General features: G+C 48.9%; 1 protein-coding gene across 1 annotated transcript in view; it reads right to left on the reverse strand.

The window, feature by feature from the left end:
• SLC12A8 (solute carrier family 12 member 8) overlaps window positions 1–21,344 on the reverse strand; it is a 131,613-nt gene that overhangs the window by 33,130 nt on the left and 77,139 nt on the right. Inside the window, exons 6-8 of the mRNA XM_038583067.1 lie at window positions 18,442–18,555; window positions 5,589–5,676; window positions 4,035–4,122 (exon numbers count right to left, since the gene is read on the reverse strand). Coding sequence (XP_038438995.1) covers window positions 4,035–4,122; window positions 5,589–5,676; window positions 18,442–18,555 — 290 coding nt within the window. The remainder of the gene's footprint in view (window positions 1–4,034; window positions 4,123–5,588; window positions 5,677–18,441; window positions 18,556–21,344) is intronic.

Genomic DNA, 21,344 nt, shown 5'->3' on the forward strand with positions numbered 1-21,344 from the left:
TTATTTCCAGAAGCAAATAAGGTTGGCTTCACTTCCCGAGAGGCAGCTCCTGCCCGTGGTGGAGAGCAGAGAGCGGAGGACAGACAGCCGGGCCGGGCCGGGGGTGGGTGCTGAGCAGCTGGCTGGGCTCCTTCGCCAGCCGTGGGCTCGGCCCACTGTCATCTTCCATGCACAGCTTGGGCCGTGGGCGCTGGCGGTCCCTCTCGAACGCGTGAAACCATGACTGTCAAATCTCAGAACGACTGGAGTTTACTCTGTGGGATACTTCCTTTTTAACAAAGATGTTTGGGGGTACTTTTCCTACTTAGTTTGTTCTTATTTTGCTGGTTGGCAAGCCCCAGGCTTCCTAAAGTACTTGGTCTTCTGATGTTTAATAACCTTTTTTTTTTTCCTGGGACCGTATATAAGTTTTTTCTAAAACAGTTATTTAACCTATTTGGTTTTACCTCTGCTAATACTTGCTTGTTACAAAATTCTTCTTTCTATACCTGAAGAATACCGGGATGGACTCAGGGCTCCGGGGTGGCTCAGTCAGTTAGGCATCTGCCCTCGGCTCGGATCATGATCCCGGGGTCCTGGGATTGAGCCCCACGTCGGGATTCCTGCTCCTCGGGAGCCTGCTTCCCCCTCTCCCTCTGCCTGCCCCTCCCGCTGCTTGTGCACTTCTCTGTCAAATAAATAAAATCTAGAAAAAAAAATATTGGTATCGATTCTCTTTTTTCCTATCCAGTTAAATAGAGTGGATTTGTAGGGAAAAAAATACGTCCTACCTGTAAGGTTATCCCCATTAGGAAGTGTGCAGGGAGTCAAAATGTAATAAGCACCTACTGTGTACCAAGTACTGTGCTTTACACAGATTACCTCAGAGCCACCACAATGTACTAAAGACTTTCGAAAAAGCGTTAACACTACGGGGTGGCTGGTTGGCTCAGTCGGTAGAGCACGCCACTCTTGATCACAAGGTTGTGAGTTCAAGCCCCACGTTGGGCGTGGAGCCTACTTAAAAAAAAAAAAAAAAGCATAACACACACACAAAAAAAGCATAACAGGGATCCCTGGGTGGCGCAGCAGTTTGGCGCCTGCCTTTGGCCCAGGGCGCGATCCTGGAGACCCGGGATCGAATCCCATGTTGGGCTCCCGGTGCATGGAGCCTGCTTCTCCCTCTGCCTATATCTCTGCCTCTCAGTCTCTCTCTCTCTCTCTCTCTCTCTCTCTCTGTGACTATCATAAATAAATAAAAATTAAAAAAAATAAAATCTTAAAAAAAAAAGACTTAAAAAAAAAAAAAAGCATAACACTATGGAGACTGATGCCCAAGAGCCAGGCAAAAGTTTCTGTGCAGCAGCAGGGATATAAAGCAAAAAAAGAAACTTCTTAGAGGAACTGTAGGCTGGGAAACCAAAAATTAGAAATAGATCTGAGAAGCTGCAGCAAACCCAAAAAGACCCAGCTGAACTGACCAGCTGCAGGTCAGTGGAGAGGAATCCAGGGCAGCCGGCAGCCCTGAGAGAAGCGTTCCCAGCAGCAAGAGCAGCGCCCCGGGGGCCTTCGTGCCTTCGTGACAGCCAGCACCACGGGGACTGTAGGGAGGCCTGGCCGGGGCTCCCCAGAAGGCGACACAGCGCGGAGGCCGTGCTTCCCCTGGGCCCAGGACTGCCCAGAGATGGGCTGGCCCAGAACCCAGGCCACGGCTGAGACCCGGAGCTGAGGTGTCCAGTTTATTAAAACCACGCCAGGGGGGTGCTCCGGGTGGGGCCACAGAGGACACTGTGCACGCGTACCTGCCAACCTGCATGGGCACCGAGGCCCAGCCCACTGCCTCGGTGCACACCTGCTATGCAGCCGAGCGGGGGACCCCGAGGAGGGACACCAGAGAGCAAGAGAGGAGGAAAGCCCAAGGTTCAAGGCTTTGGGGAGGGCGATTGCTGCGTGGCCCCCTTTGCAGGGGGAGCCTGGGGGGCAGCCGCGCGCACCGCACACCTGCTGCCGCGCCAGCCCCTGTTGGCAATTGAGAACCAAGAAACAGGCTCTTGCCTGTCTTTACAGCCTTTACCACCGCCTCTTCTAGGAAACAGGCTACTGCTCTCCAAAAAAACGAACCTTCCACCTCTCACCCCGGGGTGTGCATGATGTCATCCCCACATGTGGTCGCCAGGCATGGTTTAGCAGGTGCCCCCCCAACTGGCTAAGCGCCCGCCTACCTGTTTCAACGCCTGGGACAGGTGGCATTCCAAACAAGCTTCCCCCGGTCCATGTGTCTATTATTAGTGGTGGAATTTCCACCCACAAAGGCTTTCCCGTCTGTCCATGGAGATGTTTTTACTCTCTTGTCACGGCCTTCCTTGGATACAGGCTGCCTGCCCCCCACTCCATACCTGTTCTTAGTTCTCTCTGCAAAGGAGAGAGAGGAGGGCAAGGAGGGAAGCCAGGAGCCCCAGACTGGGGGATAATTTGCCTTGCTCCATCCAGATCAGAGCCTCGATGGTTAAAAGGACCTCTGTGAGGGAATCTGCCAGAAGGGAAGCGGCTTCAGAGGCAGGCAGGGCTGGCTAGCCGGCTCCCCCCGCGAGTTGCACACAGCAGCCAGTAGCTGGCAGATGCCCACGGTCCAAGGATCTGCTGTTCCCTGAGGCCCTTAATTCCTCTGATGCAGCCAAGCTTTTCATTCCACAATTAGAGAAAGAAGCCCCTGGGAGATGAAACTGCAGACGGAAGCTTGCATGTAGTCTGAACGAGGGCTGCACATTCCTTCCCCGAGTCTAAGACCTTGGTCCCCGTTAGGGGGATGACAGTGCTCTCACTACCTGAGTTTGCCCCCTTTCGAAACCTGCTTTCATAGTCAAGACCCCTGGAAACATAGATCATCTTTACATTGTTGTCTGCATATCTTTTTTTTTTTTTAAGGTTTTATTTATTTGAGAATGAGAGAGAGAGAGCACGAGCAGGGGAGAGAAGGAGAAGCAGACGCCCCGCTGAGCAGGGAGCCAGATGCGGGACTCCATCCAAGGACCTGGGATCATGACCTGAGCCGAAGGCAGGTGCCTAACCCGCCAAGCCACCCAGGCCACCCAGGTGCCCCTGTTGCCTACGTATCTTAAAAGGAACCCGTGCTAATGTGGAAAGCAGGCCCGAAGGTAGCTCTGAAAAGATAGTTCAGAGTTTCCTACCCCAGGCCGCCCAAAGCAGCGGCCCTCCGTGAAGATCTGCCAGGTGGCTTTGCAAAGCCTCACACCAAGAGAAAATGGTACTTTCTTCCCAATATAGGAGCAGAAACACTCAAGACTCAACTAAGAAACCTTTCCTAGCCTTCTACATTTCTCTGATAAATGACAGGAATCTCAAGGTTCACTTTTCCTCCAAGAACTTAAGGGAAGGTAGAGGTTTTGGGAGATTTCCAGAAAAGCAGCTGGGAATCTTATTCTCCTAGGTTCTAGAGGTGCCAAACGAGTGTCCTTGACTGTCACCTGACCTGCAGCAGTGAAGGGGCAGCTGTGGAATGTGAGGAATTTGCTAATCTTCTTCTAGCTGGGTGTACTGTTCTAGAAACAAAGATGTCCCGGCCAGATCAACCCCAGCCCAGAGCCCTGGGAGTCCGGGTCCACAGAGGGCAGGGTGGGCCTCACCCTGGTGCCAGCCTCCTCGAGCTCCCTCCACTTTGCTGCCTCTTCTCCATCCCTCAGCCTCCTTCACTGCTCATGGTGGAGGGTGAGGCCAGCAGCAGGAATGAGAGGCTGCTTGAACTGAGGGCTTCACTGATGGCATTCTGCATTTCCATCCTGATTTCTGACCTGGAGAGATGCTTGCTTTCCTCTTCTCTCATCCTCTGCAGGCAGGAGCCTTGCCAGGTGCTGCTACCCATTTGCAGGGATCCCTAAGAAACCCCCATCCCTCTTCCATGATTTTACTGCCGGCCCCCCTCCCCACTGCAGTCCCAGGCCCAAGACACCGGATTCCCAGGCAGGGCTGCAAGGGGGAGGTGGCCATTTGCAGGTGGGAGCAAAGGAAAGAGCCAGGGGCAGTGAGGGCTCACCCACCTTTTCCGCTATCAGGAAGTCATAGCGAAGGGCCTCTCGGGTGCAGGCGGCGCCCAGCAGGAGGACGAACACCAGGTAAAGAAACCACCTGCAAGAAAACCCCAGAGTGGAGCAGAGCTGCGGCCCCACCACCTGCTCAGCCCCAGGTCGGGGCCTGTCTGGGGCGGGGAGAGGAGGCCACCCTGAAGGCTCCCCGGCTGGTGTGGGGGGCAGAGGGGGGCTGTCAGTACTATTGCTCCTCCAGCCTAGTTCTTGCCACCACACGTATCATTGTTCTGGCTCTTCCTGACTTGTTAAAGGAGAGAAAGGCACTGAAGGTGTTGGGAGTGGGGAGCAGGGCCCCTGCGGCCCCTCTGGGTTTGCTGGGACTCAGGCAGGACCGACCCGCAACCCCAAGGCCCCCCTCCGCACCCCCAAAGATGGAGATGATCTTTCAGGCCTCTTAGTCCCACTGTTCCCTGGGCCCTGGATGCCAGGGAGCCGGGCCAAGTGTGAGAAGGGCAGCCGTGACCTGCCTCTGCCCCTAGCCGCCCTGTGACCTCGAATAAGCCACATGGCTTCATTCCCATCTGGGTGGTGAGAGGATGGGGCAAAGGTCCCTCCCGGGACCTCCCAGCTCTGACCCCAAAACGAGGCAGGCCTCTTTCTTCTCTTTCCTTCCGAACGCCCATCTGTGCTCTGTGGCCTGCGTTCTCCCCCCGACACACGGCCCTATTTAGCACAAGACGGCCTGGTGCCCCCGGAAGCAGCGGCCCCACTCCTAAGCTAAGAGCAAATTCAGCATTTGCGAAACACACATATCAATATTTTTTAAATATCCTGGTTAAAATAATACAGGCACCTTTAAATTCTCAAGTCAGCGTCCTGTCTGTGCCTCTTGCGTCGCCCCCAGTGAAGGGCGGTGGTGCAGAGAGTAAGACAGAAGACTCTGGAAGGTCAGAAACAGATCCAAGGCCACTCAGTCTGCTCGTGTGGGCGGCACAGTGTGAACTAAAACCCAGGAAGCCTGAGAGCCTCGGGGAGGCAGGGGAGGCCAGCGCGGGAGGCCAGCGGCCTGCTCGGGTCCTCACGCACGCAGGTATCTCTCCACAGTCTCTGGGGCAGCGTATTCCCACCATCCCCATTTTAGAAGAAAGGAAACGCAGGCTCAGGGAGCTCAGGAAATTGCTCTATGCCATGCAGCTGCCCACCTGTCTGATTGCAAAACTCTCCACCTTTACGTTCCTCCCAAGGATCCCGGCAAGTCAATGGTTAAAAAAATCCCCAAGTTCAAAATGGAAGTGGGGGAGGGAGAGGGGCAGGAGGCTAAGGAGAAAGGAAAGAAAGGATCCATCCTCCACCTCCCGCATTCCCAGGCAGGGGGTCTGAAAGGGCAAGCATCTGAACCCACCAGACGTGAATTTTCCAGCCGGCTGAGTGTTAAAAGGAGAATTGGAATATGAAATAGATTGGCCACAGTTGGGGCACTCCCAGAACAAAAGGGGCAATCCCCTCTTTTGCCTGGGGTTTTCTCTCCTTGTCTCCAGCTGACTGCCACCAGGGGAACTTACTTACGAGATGCCAACAGCTGCTAGGGAGCCCAGGGGGATGCTGGCCGCGGGCTCCCTGAGGTCACCCCCCATGTTGAAACCGGCCATGACTCCTGAAAGACACTCAGACAGGGGAGAGGGGTGAGCAGCGTGCTCCACTCCACGAATCGCCTGCCCCTCTTCAGGGCCCTCTCCTGGAAGCCATCCCACGGCAAGCCCATCCATCTGCAGTTCTGGCAACTGAGCTTCTCAATCTCCCCTGGCAACTGGGGAGGCATCCGAGGGGCATGAAAGGGATCTTTGTGGGTTGGATGATGCTTGGGAGGAAAGCCCTACTGGCTACAAAAGCATCTTACGGCCCAGTGCAGAGTAATGAGGGTGAGTGAGACATCTGGAAGGCTGCACAAAGGTCCTGTGGCCACATACAGAGCTCTGCCACCATCCCCACCCCCCGCCCCACCCCCAACTCCCTGGGGAGGCTCAGGCTTAGCAAAGCACCTGCTGCCCCCTCCTCTGGAGAGCTCCTTGCCTCTGCCGCCCACTGATTAAACTGGGCTTCAGGTGTCCTAGGAGCAGGTCTCATCCAACGGCCAGAGCCAGAGACTGAAGGGCTCTACACAAGAACTCTAAACAAGTTCCAAAGAACAACCGTGATGCTACCAACACTGAGTCCCAAGCTCCTCTTCATCATGGTCTGTGTTCCCAAGAACACTTGTGAAAAGTCATAATTAGTCCTGATGGGGAAGGAGGCCACAGTGCGGGATGCTGAGGCGGGGTCCTCTCCTCTGTCCATACTCACCCACAGAAGAAAGCAATAAGACAATGTGTCCTGAACATCAAAAGTAGGTCCTGCCCACACGTGCTCTACAAGTCCTGCTCAGGAAGGTCCCACAGAGGGGTGGGTGCATCTTAAGGGTGGCCTTGTGGGAAGATTTACATCAGCTTAGGGAGAGAGATGGCTCTAACTCCATCATCATGGGTTTATGAACACTTTCAATACTGACAGGGCCTGTGCTAATGCTTCCCATGCATTTTTTACCTTGTTCAACGACCACATCAGAAAAGTGGACTTATTTCCCCTGTTTTTTTGTTTGTTTGTTTGTTTTTAGAAAAGGTGATCAGAGAGGTTAATTAGAATAGTCTAAGGCCACATTTAGTAAGTGGGGAAGCAGGATTCAACCCCACTGTGTCTGACTCCGAAAATTATGCTCTTACCACCCCTGCTATAATGCTTGCAGGAGCGCAGGGGAAATGGGGGGAAGTGAAGATGCGCAGCCAGAGAAGTAATGTGGGCCTATTTCAAAGGGTGCCCTGAATAGGGGACCAACACTGGGACCTATACATGCATTGACCAGCAGTTCTACTACTGGGACTTCAGCTTCAGTAAATAGTCAAGGATATGGGTAAAGATGTAGCCAGGAATGTTTATAAATGTTTTTCTATACTAGTGAAAATGAGAAACAACCTCATGTCTACCAGTAGGGGATTTGCTAAATAAGTGATGATGTATCTTTCAATAAATACCGGAGCTCTGTGTTGTCAGAGATATGTTGTGACATGGAAAGATACTTAAAAGCAATTGTTTAATTTTCATATGCATATTATAAAACAGAACATATAGCACGATCCCACTGTCATAAAAAAAAAGATAAAGGGAAAATTCATGCCTAGGAAAAAAAAGAACTGGGACATGTTTTTAAATGTTAAACATTTTTAAATGGGTTGGTGATGGAAAAACAGATCACTTTTTATTTTATCGCTTATATATATTGTCCCAATTTTCTACTGTGATCATTCTGAAATGGGGGCTTCTTAAAGGGCTTTTTGTATAAATTGCCACATTAGGCACCTTCTCTTTCCTCTTGTTTCCCTTTTTCCCAAGATCCTATTAAAGGGTAGGATGGGGGCAAATGCATACATGCCCATAAGCAAACAGGTCTAGAATGGAGAGCCATGAGTAGATGAAAGGTTGTTACAGATGTCTAGAACACAGAGAATGGAGGAAGTGGCCCAGGGTGCAAGAGAAGGAAAAGAAAGCCTTAGAAAACTTCTCTAGAGGATCTGAATAAACCTGAGGAAAACCAGGGCTGCTAGTGTGGACATCTGCACCCAAAATGAAGGCTTCCTCCAGAACTGGCTGTACTCACAAATGTGTCACAGTCAAGTTGCCTGTGAAGGAAGAGCCCTTTCAGGGACACAGACCTAGACACTACGGCCAGGAATCCACGTCAGCAACCAAAGATTGCCAGGGGTGTGATGAAAACCAGCAACAAACACATGCCTGATAAAAATAGAACAACCTGGGCTGGAAGAAACATATAAATCAGGACACACATGAGAGTTCTGAAGAACACACAATTAGTAGCTCCAGACACGTCCAAGAAGAAGAGTCTATCTATAAAGCAAGGTGTAATGAAAACAAGAAATAATCCAAGAACAAAAAAAGAACTTCTGGAAATTACAAACACGATCACTAAAATTAAAAATGCAATAGAGGATCTGAAAGATAAAGTTAAGTAAGTACCCCAGAATTGAGAACAGAAAGATAAAGGGGTACAAGATTTAAGCCAAGAACAGGAGAAACAGAGGAGCTGAGAGTCACAACATCCAACGCACAGGAGATCCAAAAAGAGAGAACAGAGAGCACAAAAAAATAAAATAAAATAAAATAACCAGCTAAGTAAACCAGAAATAAATAATAAATATCCAGAACTAAATGTCTCTAAACTGAAGTCTTTAGGTTGAAGGATCCCATAGAAGAGACAGCACAAAAACTAAAACTTAAAAAGTCCACACCTAAACATAGCACTGTGCAATTTCAGGAAAAATCCTAAATCTTTCCAAAGGCAAAAATGAAACACTTATAAGGGAACAAAAATTAGACTTCTCTTTGGCAACAGTGGATGCTAAAAAACAATGGAATGCCAATTTTAAATGTCTGAGGAAAAATTGTTTTGAAACTAGAATTTTAGTCAGATTAGCAAGTAAGTGAAAGCAAAGTTAAGAGGGCAAGGGCTCAAAAAATTTACCTCCTACATCTCATTTCTGAGAAAGATACTAAAACATGTACTCCAGCAAAATTAGGCTATAACCCATGAAGGAGGAAAGCATGAGATTGAGGAAAGAGTGGTAATGACTCGGGGATGGAGTAAAATCCCAGAACCACAATTGCTACTGCACAGACACCAGCAGGGGCTGAAGCAGAAAGTGGGGCGGGGGTGGGTGGTGGGGGGAGCCAGAATGCATGCCTCTGGCTAGAACTGGATTCAACACAGCCAACAGCATGGTTGACAAACTCAATGATTTTAAGGATGTGCTAAACTGCGTATTTTGGCAACAAGAGAAAAGAAAGTTTATTGAAACTCTAGGAAAAGTGAACCGAAAAGGCAATGTCTAAATGTGACTCAAACTGGGACGCCTGGATGGCTCAGCGGTTGAGCATCTGTCTTCAGCTCAGGGCGTGATCCTGGATCACACCTGATCCTAGGATCAAGTCCCATATCGGGCTTCCTGCGGGGAGCCTGCTTCTCTCTCTGCCTATGTCTCTGCCTCTCTCACTCTGTGTCTCTCATGAGTAAATACATAAAATCTTTTAAAATAAATAAATAATAAATAAATAAATAAATAAATAAGACTCAAACTAAAATGTCATGACATGATTTTACATAGCTGATGGAATATAAGAAAAAGTAACCTGTTTGGCCATGATATTAGGAAAATTCTCCCCTAAATGGTACAAGGACCACATCAGAATCACAGCAAAAGAAATGGAATTCTAGGTACTACTTCACTCTTTACCAAACGACAGCTACACACTCATAAGAGTGTGCATGTTTACAGTTTTTATTAACATCTGAAAATTGACCTAGAGACAAAGCACACAGGACATAACTCTAATTACAAAATAGAATATGGGGACATCTGGGTTGCTCAGTGGTTAGGCATCTGCCTTTGGCTCAGGGTGTGATCCTGGAGTCCCGGGATCAAGTCCCACATCAGGTTCCCTACATGAGCCTGCTTCTCCCTCTGCCTGTGTCTCTGCCTCTCTCTGTGTGTTTCTCATGAATAAATAAAGAAAATCTCAAAAAAAAATATGAATATTCTCTACTACAACGATATAAAAGTAAAGCTATAGCTAACTGATATTAGAACTAAAAAAAAAAAAGAGAGAAAGAGAAGTGGAGGGCATGTAAAAAGCACTAATATTTTCATTGTAGTGTTGAAAAACAAAAATATTAGTCCCATGATCTTTCACTCAGATCTGGCTTGGCTGTTACAACCTTCAAATTAGTTTAATAAGAAAATCTGAGGATACCTGGGGGGTTCAATTAGTCGAGCTACTGATTCTTGGTCATGATCTCATGGTGGTGAGATGGAGCCCCTCCTTGGACTCCGTGCTCAGCTCAAAGTCCGCTTGTGATTCTCTCTCCCTCTCCACCTCCCATTTGAGGTCTCTCTCTCTCTCTCTCTCTCTGTATGTCTCTCTCTAAATGAATAAATAAATCTTAAAAGAAAAGAAGGGGCAGCCCGGGTGGCCCAGTGGTTTAGCGCCACCTCTGGCCCAGGGCCTGACCCTGGAGACCCGGAATCGAGTTCCACATCGGGCTCCCTGCATGGAGCCTGCTTCTCCCTCTGCCTGTGTCTCTGCCTCTCTCTCTCTCTCTCTCTCTCTCTCTCTCTGTGTGTGTGTTTCTCATGAATAAATAAATAAAATCTTAAAAAAAATAAAACTAAAAAAAAAGAAAAAGGATGCCCAGGACCTGCCTCACTCTGACCAGTGTCCCTGGGACCAGATCGTGTCACTGAGGCTCTCTTCAAAGGCTAGGGCCTCACAGCTTGCTGCCAGCACAATCTGGTGCCAAGGGCATCCCTGGCCAAATCTCCACCCTCACCTGACTCCCAGACCCCACTACCTTCATCTGCTAACACCAGCCCTTCCTGGACCTCCTAACTTGACTCCCTGCAGAGGTTCCCACCTGTCACCAGGTTTGCTGGTACGTCCCGGGGCTGGCCACGTTGCCTCCCACCGTCTACAACAGCCTCATCCTGCCCCCGGCCCCTAGCAATTTAATGCACGTTCATTCAACATTGTGGGATTACATATGCTCATTACTCCTTGCCATTTCAGTACCTCCTATCGTTTGTCACATCGTCTTGTGCGCCATCGGATCACTTAGGAAGACGCACGAGAACTCCACTGGTATATACGCTCTGTCAATCACAAGTGATTGATTAATCCTAAGTGCTTCCAAACAGGTTCTGCATTCTTAACCAAAGCCCCGTTCTTCTCCTACGAATCTCTCACCCCGTCGAGGACCCCGACGACCCAACCTTTGATCACAGGTCCTGCTGGCTGGGCACTGGGATCCTGGTCAGTGGGAGCAGGGAGGACAGACGCGGAGAAGGCCACGCTCAGGAACGGGCCAGACCCAGACGGTCAGGACGCTGGCTTTGTTGGCTCTGTTCTCTGACAAAACAGAGAAGCCAGGAGGTAGGTAGCCGGTACCAGGGACACAAAGCACCAAAGCCAGGGAGGTGCCTGCCGGGTGGGTCAGTCCTGCTAGGCTGACGTGGGCAGGCTGTGCACACCTTTTAGACTGGCTTGCACACTAAGGCTGTCGCTTCCAGAATTTTGCCCTTGTGTCACTACACAATTCCTGAGCAGACGATCACTAGTTCTGGTGAATTAGAGATGTCTTGCTTGTCAGCTGGCTCTAGAAAAATTATTTTGATTTAGTAATTTTTCACCCATGCTTCTCAAGTATTACAGAGATTCTCTAGTTGGGCTTTCCCCATCAGCTTCTGGTGCCATTTTAAGATACTATCATTAATGTTAGAGCTGGATTTAGGGCAGGTGTAGTAGAACAAATACTATTTCCCAGAGATTGGTATCCAGATGTTTTTTTGTTTTTTAAAGATTTTATTTATTTATTCATGAGAGACACAGACACAGTCAGAGAGAGAGGCAGGCTCCATGCAGGGAGCCCGACATGGGACTCCATCCCGGGACTCTAGGATCACGCCCTGGGCCGAAGGCAGGCGCCAAACCTCTGAGCCACCCAGGGATCCCAGTGGTATCCAGATGTTTTATAGATATATTTTTTAAAAAGCATGGGAAATCTTGATTAAACAAGGTTAGAAAGGTCTTTACTGCTGGACTTATCAGTGCCTACGATATGCTAATTTTCATTATTGATCTCTAAGAAGAGAAATGTAACACACAATGTTTCCTAAAACTTACTCAACAATTTTACACTTTTTTAAATGAAAAACTTTATTCATTACTAGTGTTCTATGGAACACAGTTTGGGCAATGCTGTGTCCATTTTATAATTCCTATTTAATCTTTATGTTTTTCTTGGGAGGCTTCCTAAAATCGCTTAAAATGGCTACTTAGAATTAGCAATTATTAAAGCTGGAAGGTGTCCTAGAGGTCAACTACTCCAACCTCTTATTTTACAGATGAGGAAAATGAGACCCAAAAAGAAGTGATTTTGCCCAAGTTTCGAGCCAATGGCAACACTATGTTCAAGTCTCCTGGTCTCAAATCAGAGTTCTTTCCACTATGTCATACAATTTCTTGATTTCTAACACCCGTACTTTTCTCGGATTTCCCTTTTATAACAGAGTAACCGTATGATTCACTTGGGGTTCCCTCCCCAACAAGAAGGCCAAACCGATCAGCTCTGATCAGCACTGCACCCCGGTTTACCCACAGGTACTTTCATCGCCAGTTCCAAATCACTAGTCTGTGCCTGTTGAGGGTAGTTCCCCTCTTCATAGATCTTACACTTCCAGTTCCAGGAAGCAGCTGATGGTTTTACCCAAAACTCTATTTTTCCAGGCACGAGGATGATAATGCAGGCTGTGCACTGTTACCCCGTGACTTCGGGAAACACCTCCCTTCATGTGGTTAAGTCTTCCGACTTGGTCTTGCACCCTCGTTCTAGAGCCTTTTCATATGTTTGTTGTTTCAGGTTTTACATGGAGGCAACATGGTGTTGGCCGTCACCCCGCCAGCCTGGGTTTCCGAGGCTAGACTGCCAGCGCCACCCAGTCTCCTGGACACCGACGTTACACCTGCGGTTTGGGTGGGCAACACCAGGTGAACAGGGGGCGTGGGCTTGGTGCCCTGTTGCCAATGTCTGGCCTAACAACAGGCCCAGATGGCCAGGAGAGGGGCTCATCCCCTCGACATCTCAACGATAAGCCCGCGGTTAAAAAGGAACCAGTCAGAAATGTCAAGTAACCGCTTGCTTACGACATCTGCAGGACCGTGGCTCCGTCCTCCTGCCCGCAGCAACCCCAGCACGCACAGATCAAAGCCCTCGCTTGCTGCCTAGCATCACAATCCCCCTTCCTACCCTATTTTCTTCTTTGTTGCTGAAAAGGAGAATGAGTAAGGGGGGTAAAAAAGCCTAATAGTCTTTCTAGGCTTTTCTGGTTTCTGTTAGTTGTTCATTAAAGGACTACTTACTCTTTCTCAAGGAGCAACCAAGCGTCCTCCTGGGAGCTTTTCAGTTCACATCTGTGTCCTTTAAAAACCTTTCATTTTCTCCTCCAGCTCTAGCTTAATTGTTTCTCTTCTGCCTATTTTCTTCCTTCTTTGAAGTTCATGAGTTTACTATTTATCAGTAAGACAGCATATCCATGCACTAAAGTTCGCACATCTGATCTGTTGCTTTTCGTGCCCGAGGAAGCAGTCTGCCACTGCTTGGAGGCAGCGTAGCTCTGAGCCTCTAGTTCCTCATCTGCAAGTGGGGATCAGATTATTGACCTGGCAGGACTGCTGTAAAGTTAGAATGAACACCTGGTACCTAGTAGGTGCTAAATAAATGTCCACTCAGGAGGGATAGGCTCCCCTCCTCACCTGGAAATCCCTTGGGTTCCTAAAGACCCTGGACGTCTCTCCTTACCTTCCGCCTGATACCTAAACCCATTCCTCCTTCTGCACACCTGGCTTATTGGCTGGTTTGTTTAGCTGTTCCTGCAGGAATCTCTCATCTCCTCTTGGCTCTCTTCTTGGAGGCAGAACTTGTCAGGGCCCCACCCTCTCCATGCCTTAGAGACTCTGCTGAGACACACAGTGTCAAATAATGGAACACTTAAATGCCAGGATTCAGGCGGATTTGCTGGCTTTGGGGTCGGGGACAGCTCCAAACCAGTGTGCATTCTCCCTTCCAGCGTCCTCTCCAAAGCAGGTGGGAAGCAGGGGGGCCCACCGCTCGCTGTCTGGCTGACCTGGGGGAACTAAGCTCTCTGTGTTGCTGTTCTCTGGCCTGGAAAATGGGATAATAACAGAACCCATGGAAGGATCCAGGTTCTATGGAGTCTGACACTTTAAAAACAACACAGACGTATGAATATGGAATTAAGAACAGGGATTTAGCAGGAGGTCATGCAAGGGAGGGACCTTGAAGCCGGAGCTTCATTAGCGTCAGGCTAAATCTGCACCTAATTGGAGCAGGGGGGGCTGTGGGGAGGGCTGAGTAAAAGACTGTATGTAAAGGGCTTGGCATGGCGCAACACATAGTAGGCTGCTGTAATGCTAAGGATTCTTACTGATGTTTAGAATCACATTAATAAAATTATAAGTTAATGCTATAAATAGAATCATAAAAATAAAAGTATAATAATTATAAAAATAAGGGGGAAAGAATTTTAAAAATAAAAGTATAATAATTATAAAAATAAGGGGGAAAAGAATTTTATTTATTTATTTATTTGTTTTTTATTTTTTTAAAGATCTTATTTATTTATTCATGAGAGACAGAGAGAGAGAGAAAGAGACAGAGAGAAACAGAGACACAGAGACACAGGCAGAGGGAGAAGCAGGCTCCATGCAGGGAGCCTGATGTAGGACTCGATCCCAGGACTCCAGGATCACGCCCTGGGCCGAAGGTGGGGGCTAAACCGCTGAGCCACCCAGGGATCCCCCAGAAAAGAATTTTAAAAATAAAAGTACAATAATTCTAAAAATAAGGGGGAAAAGAATTATAAAAATAAAAGTATAATAATTACAAAGCTTCCTTTTCTCTCGTTTCTGCTCATCAGAATACAGTGGGGTGAGCCCCAACGTTAGCTTGCCCTTGATTGAGGCTCTCTCTTCCTTAAACCTGGGGACCCCATTCTCAGTGAATCTCCCTCTCTGAGTTCTTCCAGGTATTGTGGTCCCTGGAGTGGCCGTGTGTGTTCGTGTGTGGGAGACACGGAGAGACGGAGAGACAGAGAGAGAATCCTGTGGGCCCGGACATTGGTTTTTCAGGGCAAGGTTGCTATCATCGCCTGGAGAAGGAAAGTACTTTAAGAAACAAAGCAAATGGAGAACCTACTCCCAGGGCCCGGCCCCACCCTGCAGCCACTACCACAGGGTGTGGTGGGCTGCAGGGAGAAGGACAGGACGGAGCACAAGCTTCCTAAATCCAGAGAAGCCGCTGCAACCTAGTTTTAAGCTGCTCCTGACAGGAGGTGTCCTACCCTTGAGATAAAATATCTCAAGTAACTTAAATAATACGTCTCTGACTGGAGATGGGGACACGGGGTGGGGGGACTTTTGTCCATTCTTCCAAACTCCTCTCCCCTCTCCACAGCCTGGAGGTTCTCTCATTCCAGAAGAGGATGGCCTTGGAGGGAGCCCCAGCCATGACTCACTCAGAGCTAATCCTTGGCAAATCCATCGCCATGGAAACTGTCAATCATCCATGCTTTTCATAGCTTAACAGAACATCTGCCAGGGGAAAGCCAAGTGATACAAATTGTTCGTCCTGCCTACCGTGTTTACACTGGGGCCCCTGGAAAACAAAGAGAGAGCCAGGGAGGCAATGCTCCACAGCATAGTGGTGGCCCAGCTCCGGCCACTAATGAGCTGGGTGACCTTTAGCAATCCTTCATAAGTCTCTGTGTGCTCCTCCTTCCCCAGTTGGTCACATCAAGGATCAGTGATTCTCAACCTGGTTGGGCCAAAGGGCAGCGGAGGACAGAGAAGCTCATCTCCTAAGAGAGGTGGAGTGAAAGAACAAAACAAAGTCTACATAGATAGTTTCTTCAATATTATAATCTTATATTTGGAATTTAACAGAATAAGATCTTCATAATTTAAGCTCTAGAGTATCAAACTTGACTAATATTCTTAGGTAGCAATCTTTTCCAAAGGAAGGACAAACACACCCTTCTCTGGTCCAAGGAGGCAGGTCAGAATTTCTAGTGCAGGTGAGGGGTTTAGTATCCTTATCAAAAATGAATATGGACTAAAAAGACAAAAAGTTGAGAGCTGCTGAACTAGCTGCTGTCGGTCCCATTCAGAGGCTGTGCTACTGCAGAGGCTCTTCAAACCTCAGACTGCTGATTCCTGGCTGGAGGGAAAGTCCTGAAGGGGGGCCCTGCACTCCCTGCCCCCTCTCAGGCATCCCTTCTCTTTCTAAGACACAGCGTCTGGAGAGGCAAAGGAGGGGAACTGTGGAGCAGTGTGGAGGGGCCTAGCAGGGTCACATTACTGACTCAACCTCCTGCAGGTGTCAGAGAACACCCCTCTCCCCCCGCCCCGGGGCGCTGCCAGCCAAGGAGGATCACGGCCGCCTCAGGTGTGACTGTCAACCTGGAGTCTGGGCCCCGGCTTTCTTGGCCTTAGGACTCACCTCCAGGCCCCAGGAAATGCTCAGGTGGGAAGCCTCTTTAATGTGGGCTCTACCCATGTGAGGGAGGGAGGGCGGGACAATATTTTCAAATGCTAACTTTAAAAAAAAATTCCTCTATTTCGTATTTTTCCCTTTGCCTTTTCTGTCCATTCGAGGGGAAGTTGACCTATATTTTATTGCCTTGAGGGAGATACGAGGAAAGAGGAAACAGAATTTGCCAAACTCCTGTTAAGAGTTCTGTTTCTCCAAAGCCTGAGCCCTTAGGAGACTTTAGATAATCAAGGAGGTAAGAAAGTGGGGGTGGGGGAGGAAACGGGGTAACCGGGTGACGGGCATTAATGAGGGCCTGTGCTGTGAGGAGCACTGGGTGATGGCAAATCGAATTTAAATTAAAAATAAATAAATAAAATAAAAAATAAAATAAATACATAAATAAATAAAATATCAGATTTAAAAAAGAGGAAGAGGAAGAAGAAGAGGGAAGAAACAAACAAAACGGGTGGGAAAAGCATGGGGGGGGATAAGAATAAACTTTGGTACATAGTTTGCTGGGTCCAGTGCAAATAAAAATAAGATCCTTTGTTCAAAAATTACTAAGAATTTTAGCAAGAGTGAATCATTAAACTAAGCGTGGGGCCCTTCTGAGAGTGGGCGCAGTGTGAATGCGTAGGCTCGTGCCCATAAAGCTGGCCCCGGGGTGGGGTGCCTGCCATATTGCTACAGAAGATTGCCCCTGGGGCTGGAGGCCAGGAGAGAAGTGCATACGATCTGGAGCAGTGTGGACCTGGGGCACCCTCCATGTCAGCACTGGTAGGGACCCCACAAGACCTTAGAGAGGAGGGCCTGGGACGTGCATAGCGTCTACACAGGGCCCCCAGGTTCAGATTGCTGGTTCAGAAGCAGCAGAGAGCCCATAGGATGTTCAGACAGTACAAGAGGGTCTGGCTCTGCGTTCAGTGATGAAAAGCTAGAAGACCCTAAGGCCTCAGAACAAAATGGCAGTCCACGATGGAGCCACGGTGAATGACTGACGTGAGTTTTCAGTCGTCCTGGCAGAATGAAGGCTTAGAGTCAGACGCCGACCCTTTGCATTTCATAAAAACGAAAGGAATGCACTACTTCTGGCACATCTGGACTTGTGGACCAGGACTCCACCTGCCGCCGCTGAAGCCTAGCTCCAAACTCACTTCTGTGGCCAGCCTGGGGTGGGGGTGGGGACCATGGGTCAGGTAGGAAACCCCTGAAGTGATCCAGGGAGAGATGAGCCTTGGACCAGAGTGCTCAGGTGGCAGAAGCGGACAGATGTAGGACGTAAAGAAGCTCCTTTAGGAGAAAGAATTGACAGGGCTGGGAGGGTACTGGTAAGAAAGAGGACGTTGGCATGAATAACTCCCCATTGGCATGAGCAATTATCTGGATGGAGTTGCCCTTTCCTGAGATCAGGAGAGAAGGAGAAGAACCAGTTGGGGGATGGGTGCGGTGGGCTTGTCTCTGAACATAATGGGTCTGAGATGCCCAACAGATGATGTCATGGGAGCGACTGAGCGTAGCGTATGGAGCTCCGAGAAGTCTAGGCTGGAGGTACAGGTCTAGGGGTCATCAGCCTTGTGAGTGGCCATTGAACAGCAGGTGTGGATGAGATTCTAAGGGGAACAGTAGAGAAAGAAGAGAAGAGGGCCTGGGCATAGCCTGAAAAACTCCAACATTTAATGGGTGCATCGAAGAGGATGTACCTAGAAAGGCAAGTGAGAGGGCCAGGAGGAGACGTGGAGAAGGAGACGAAATCAAACACAATCCAGGGCATCAACACTACCTGACCAAGAGTAAAACGCTTCTCTCAGTCTGTGCTCTGGGACAAGCCCAGTCACTAGCAAATGGTTATTTCTTATAGACCATTTGGTCAACATGGTCTATAATTAAGGTTAGCTTACTACCTTCTAGGCCAGGGTCCTAGAGCGATCTCAGCTTTGGAAAGCTCCTCCCTGGCCACTGGAGAGCCAAGAAAATGGGGAATGTGTGTTAAAGAGATTCATTCATTGTCCATAGGATCCTGGTTTCACCCACACCCAGCGCAGTGAGAAGACAATATAGCGTTGCTCTGCCTCCTGGGAGAAGACATACAGGTTAGGCTAGAGAGAGGGGAGTTTCTAGACCATGTTTACGCTCATTGCAAGGTGGAAGGCGCAGCTTGTCTTGCATTCGTACCCCTCACGTGGGTGGGCAAGAGCACCCAAACTACTGTACCTGTAGCCGCTGGGAAGAACACCCCGAAGACCGTGAAGAAAGATTCTCCAGGACTGTAATCTGGCAGAGTGTTGTTCCATAGCAGTTCCGGCGAGTAGCCAATAAAACCATGCTCTGAAACAACAGAAAGCAGAGCATGATCTCAGGGTCCAAGGATCGAGCCCCATGTAGGGCTCCCTGTTCAGCGGGGGGAGTCTGCTTCTCCCACTCCCTCTGCTCCTCCCTGGGCTCTCTCGCTCGCTCTCTCTCAAATAAATAAATAAAAATCTTTAAAAAGTTTTTTTTTGGGGATCCCTGGGTGGCGCAGCGGTTTGGCGCCTGCCTTTGGCCCAGGGCACGATCCTGGAGACCCGGGATCGAATCCCACGTCGGGCTCCCAGTGCATGGAGCCTGCTTCTCCCTCTGCCTGTGTCTCTGCCTCTCTCTCTCTCTCTGTGACTATCATAAATAAATAAAAATTGAAAAAAAATATTTAAAAAAAAAAAAAAAAAGTTTTTTTTTAATGAGCTAAGTGATAAGATAGCATATAGGCTTCCCCAGATTACAGTCCTATCTTATATATATTTAAATATTACATTTAAATATTATATTTAAATATTAAATTAAATATTATATTACATTTAAATATTAAAAGGCAGGGCTGTGTGTGTGTGTGTGTGTGTGAAAGAGAGCGAGCGAGCGAGCGAGCAGGAAGTCCAACAGAATCGGCCTTACCACTTCCAGGGCCTGACTTTGCGTGTCTACACCCCTAGAGACAGGCAGATGAAATGCCTTGAAGGAGAACAGTAGTTACCGCTGGGAAAGGGAGCATTTTTTTTTCTTTCTTTTCTTTCTTTTTTCTTGATAGATTTCAGTATAGCTGAAATCCTTCATGGAGCATGTATTTATGCATCTTCCGTTAATTTAAAAAATCAGGGGATCCCTGAGTGGCGCAGTGGTTTGGCGCCTGCCTTTGGCCCAGGGCGCGATCCTGGAGACCCGGGATCGAATCCCACGTCGGGCTCCCGGTGCATGGAGCCTGCTTCTCCCTCTGCCTTGTGTCTCTGCCTCTCTCTCTCTCTCTCTCTGTATGTGTGTGACTATCATAAATAAATAAAAAATTTAAAAAATAAAAAAATAAAATATTCCAGTGGTGCTATTAAAAAAAAAATCAATGTTTTGATTTTCTAATTTCTAATTTCTAATTTCTCTGTTCAGAACCCTGGCCATGGGTCCCTCTTCGCTGCAGAACATAGTCCAAACTCCTTACGATGAGAATCAACGCCCTCGACCACCAGGCCGCAGGCCACCGATTCCTCCTCATCCTTTCCTTTCCTCTGCCCAGCAGTCATGCAGATGACTCTCCTCAAGAACACCAGTAATACCCATCCCTTGTGTCTCCGGCTTTCCAGACCCTTCTCCCACTTCTCCAAGCCCCAATGCCATGCTCACTTTTCAAGCCCATCTCAAACGCGACTTCCTTTGGGTTTTACATCAGCTCCTGAATCAGAATGGATTCCTCCTATGTGTTCTCAGTACTGTGACTGGCCACGTTAGATCTTTCCCCAGCTAGACTCCTCGGGACAAGAAATGCAGCCTTCCACAGCTCTGTCCCCCAGAATCCAGCGCTGTGCCTGCCACACAAGAGCCAGGTAGCAAATACAGGTCACATGAAGAGGAATCTTTCTCTTAGATCTTGGCTATGGGCACATCTTGAATTCATGCTTTCCGTTTGCCTTGTTCATGGGCTACTTTATAGCAGGAACGTCTCAGATCCGATTTCTTCGAAGCACTTTAAACAATTGTACCCTGACTTCAATAAAATTTTTCAGGTGGCTTCAAGCCTACTTTGCCTCTCTGTTAAAAGAGGTCACTTTGAACAGCATCTGTGGACATGTTAGTGGGCTGTGCGAGTTTAAGATCCAAGTCAAGTATTCTTAGGCCTGAAAACACCCAGGGTAGGTATCTAGGCTCTGCTTTTTGAATCTCATCTCTGAGAATGAGTTGGTCTGTTTCTGTCAACTACAGTCTAAGAGAAGCCAGTCCTGCTCCCGTTCCCTCAACCCCCACAGCCACACAGGATGGGCATTTGGCCATCACTCCAGCCAACCCCTAGAGCTATGGTGAGAGAATTTCCTGCCCAACTGTCCTCCACCTACCTCGGGGCTTAGCTTCCCTCTGAGCTTCCATGCACAACAGAGCTCCTGCTTGCTCATGAGTCCAACGAGATTGCCAGTGCTTTTCACAGCTTCCAAGACTTATAACTTAATAGGAAAAATATTTCGTAAAAAAAAATAATAATAATAATACAGTGAAAGCTCAGAAGGGACCCTCGGGGTCTGCTGAGGACTTAGAATCACTGTGGATTGCTTTCCTCTGCCTGAACACAGAATTCACCCTAGACGTGAAGTCCTGTGCAACGTTTCTGAATGGTTTGGCATCTTCACAGCTGGTCTTCCCCTCATTAACAAAAAAGCAATAATGGCTGAGTTAACTTTATCCGCTGGCTGACCCCACTGACTGGCCTTTCTGAGGTGAAAACCAAGCCCAGCCTGTCTTGGAGCGGAGTTCAGGCAAGCTGGAATGGTGCACGGGCCTGACGGCACACGCACGCAGGGCCGGAGGCACCTGGGCAGCCCTTCCTCAGGCTCCAGGGACCTCGGCAGTCCCCAGGGTCGCTCTGAGGGAGGTGAGTGTTTGGTCACCAGGCCTGAGGGCTCTGCCCACGGATGAGTCACCAGGAGGACTTTTGATCTGCAACGAGCAGATCCACAGATTGAGGGCCCAAGTCCCTGGGCTCTCACCAGGGCTTGTGAGGAGCCGGCCTCGTCCCCTCCCTCTGCACGGCCCACGGTGAACGCAGCCCCACGCAGCCCCCAGCACACCGCGCACCGCCAGCCCTCTCCTGCGGGTGTGCTTCTCAA

The sequence above is a fragment of the Canis lupus genome, chromosome 33 (assembly GCF_011100685.1).
Source record: "Canis lupus familiaris isolate Mischka breed German Shepherd chromosome 33, alternate assembly UU_Cfam_GSD_1.0, whole genome shotgun sequence".
Taxonomy (NCBI): Eukaryota; Metazoa; Chordata; class Mammalia; order Carnivora; family Canidae; genus Canis; species Canis lupus.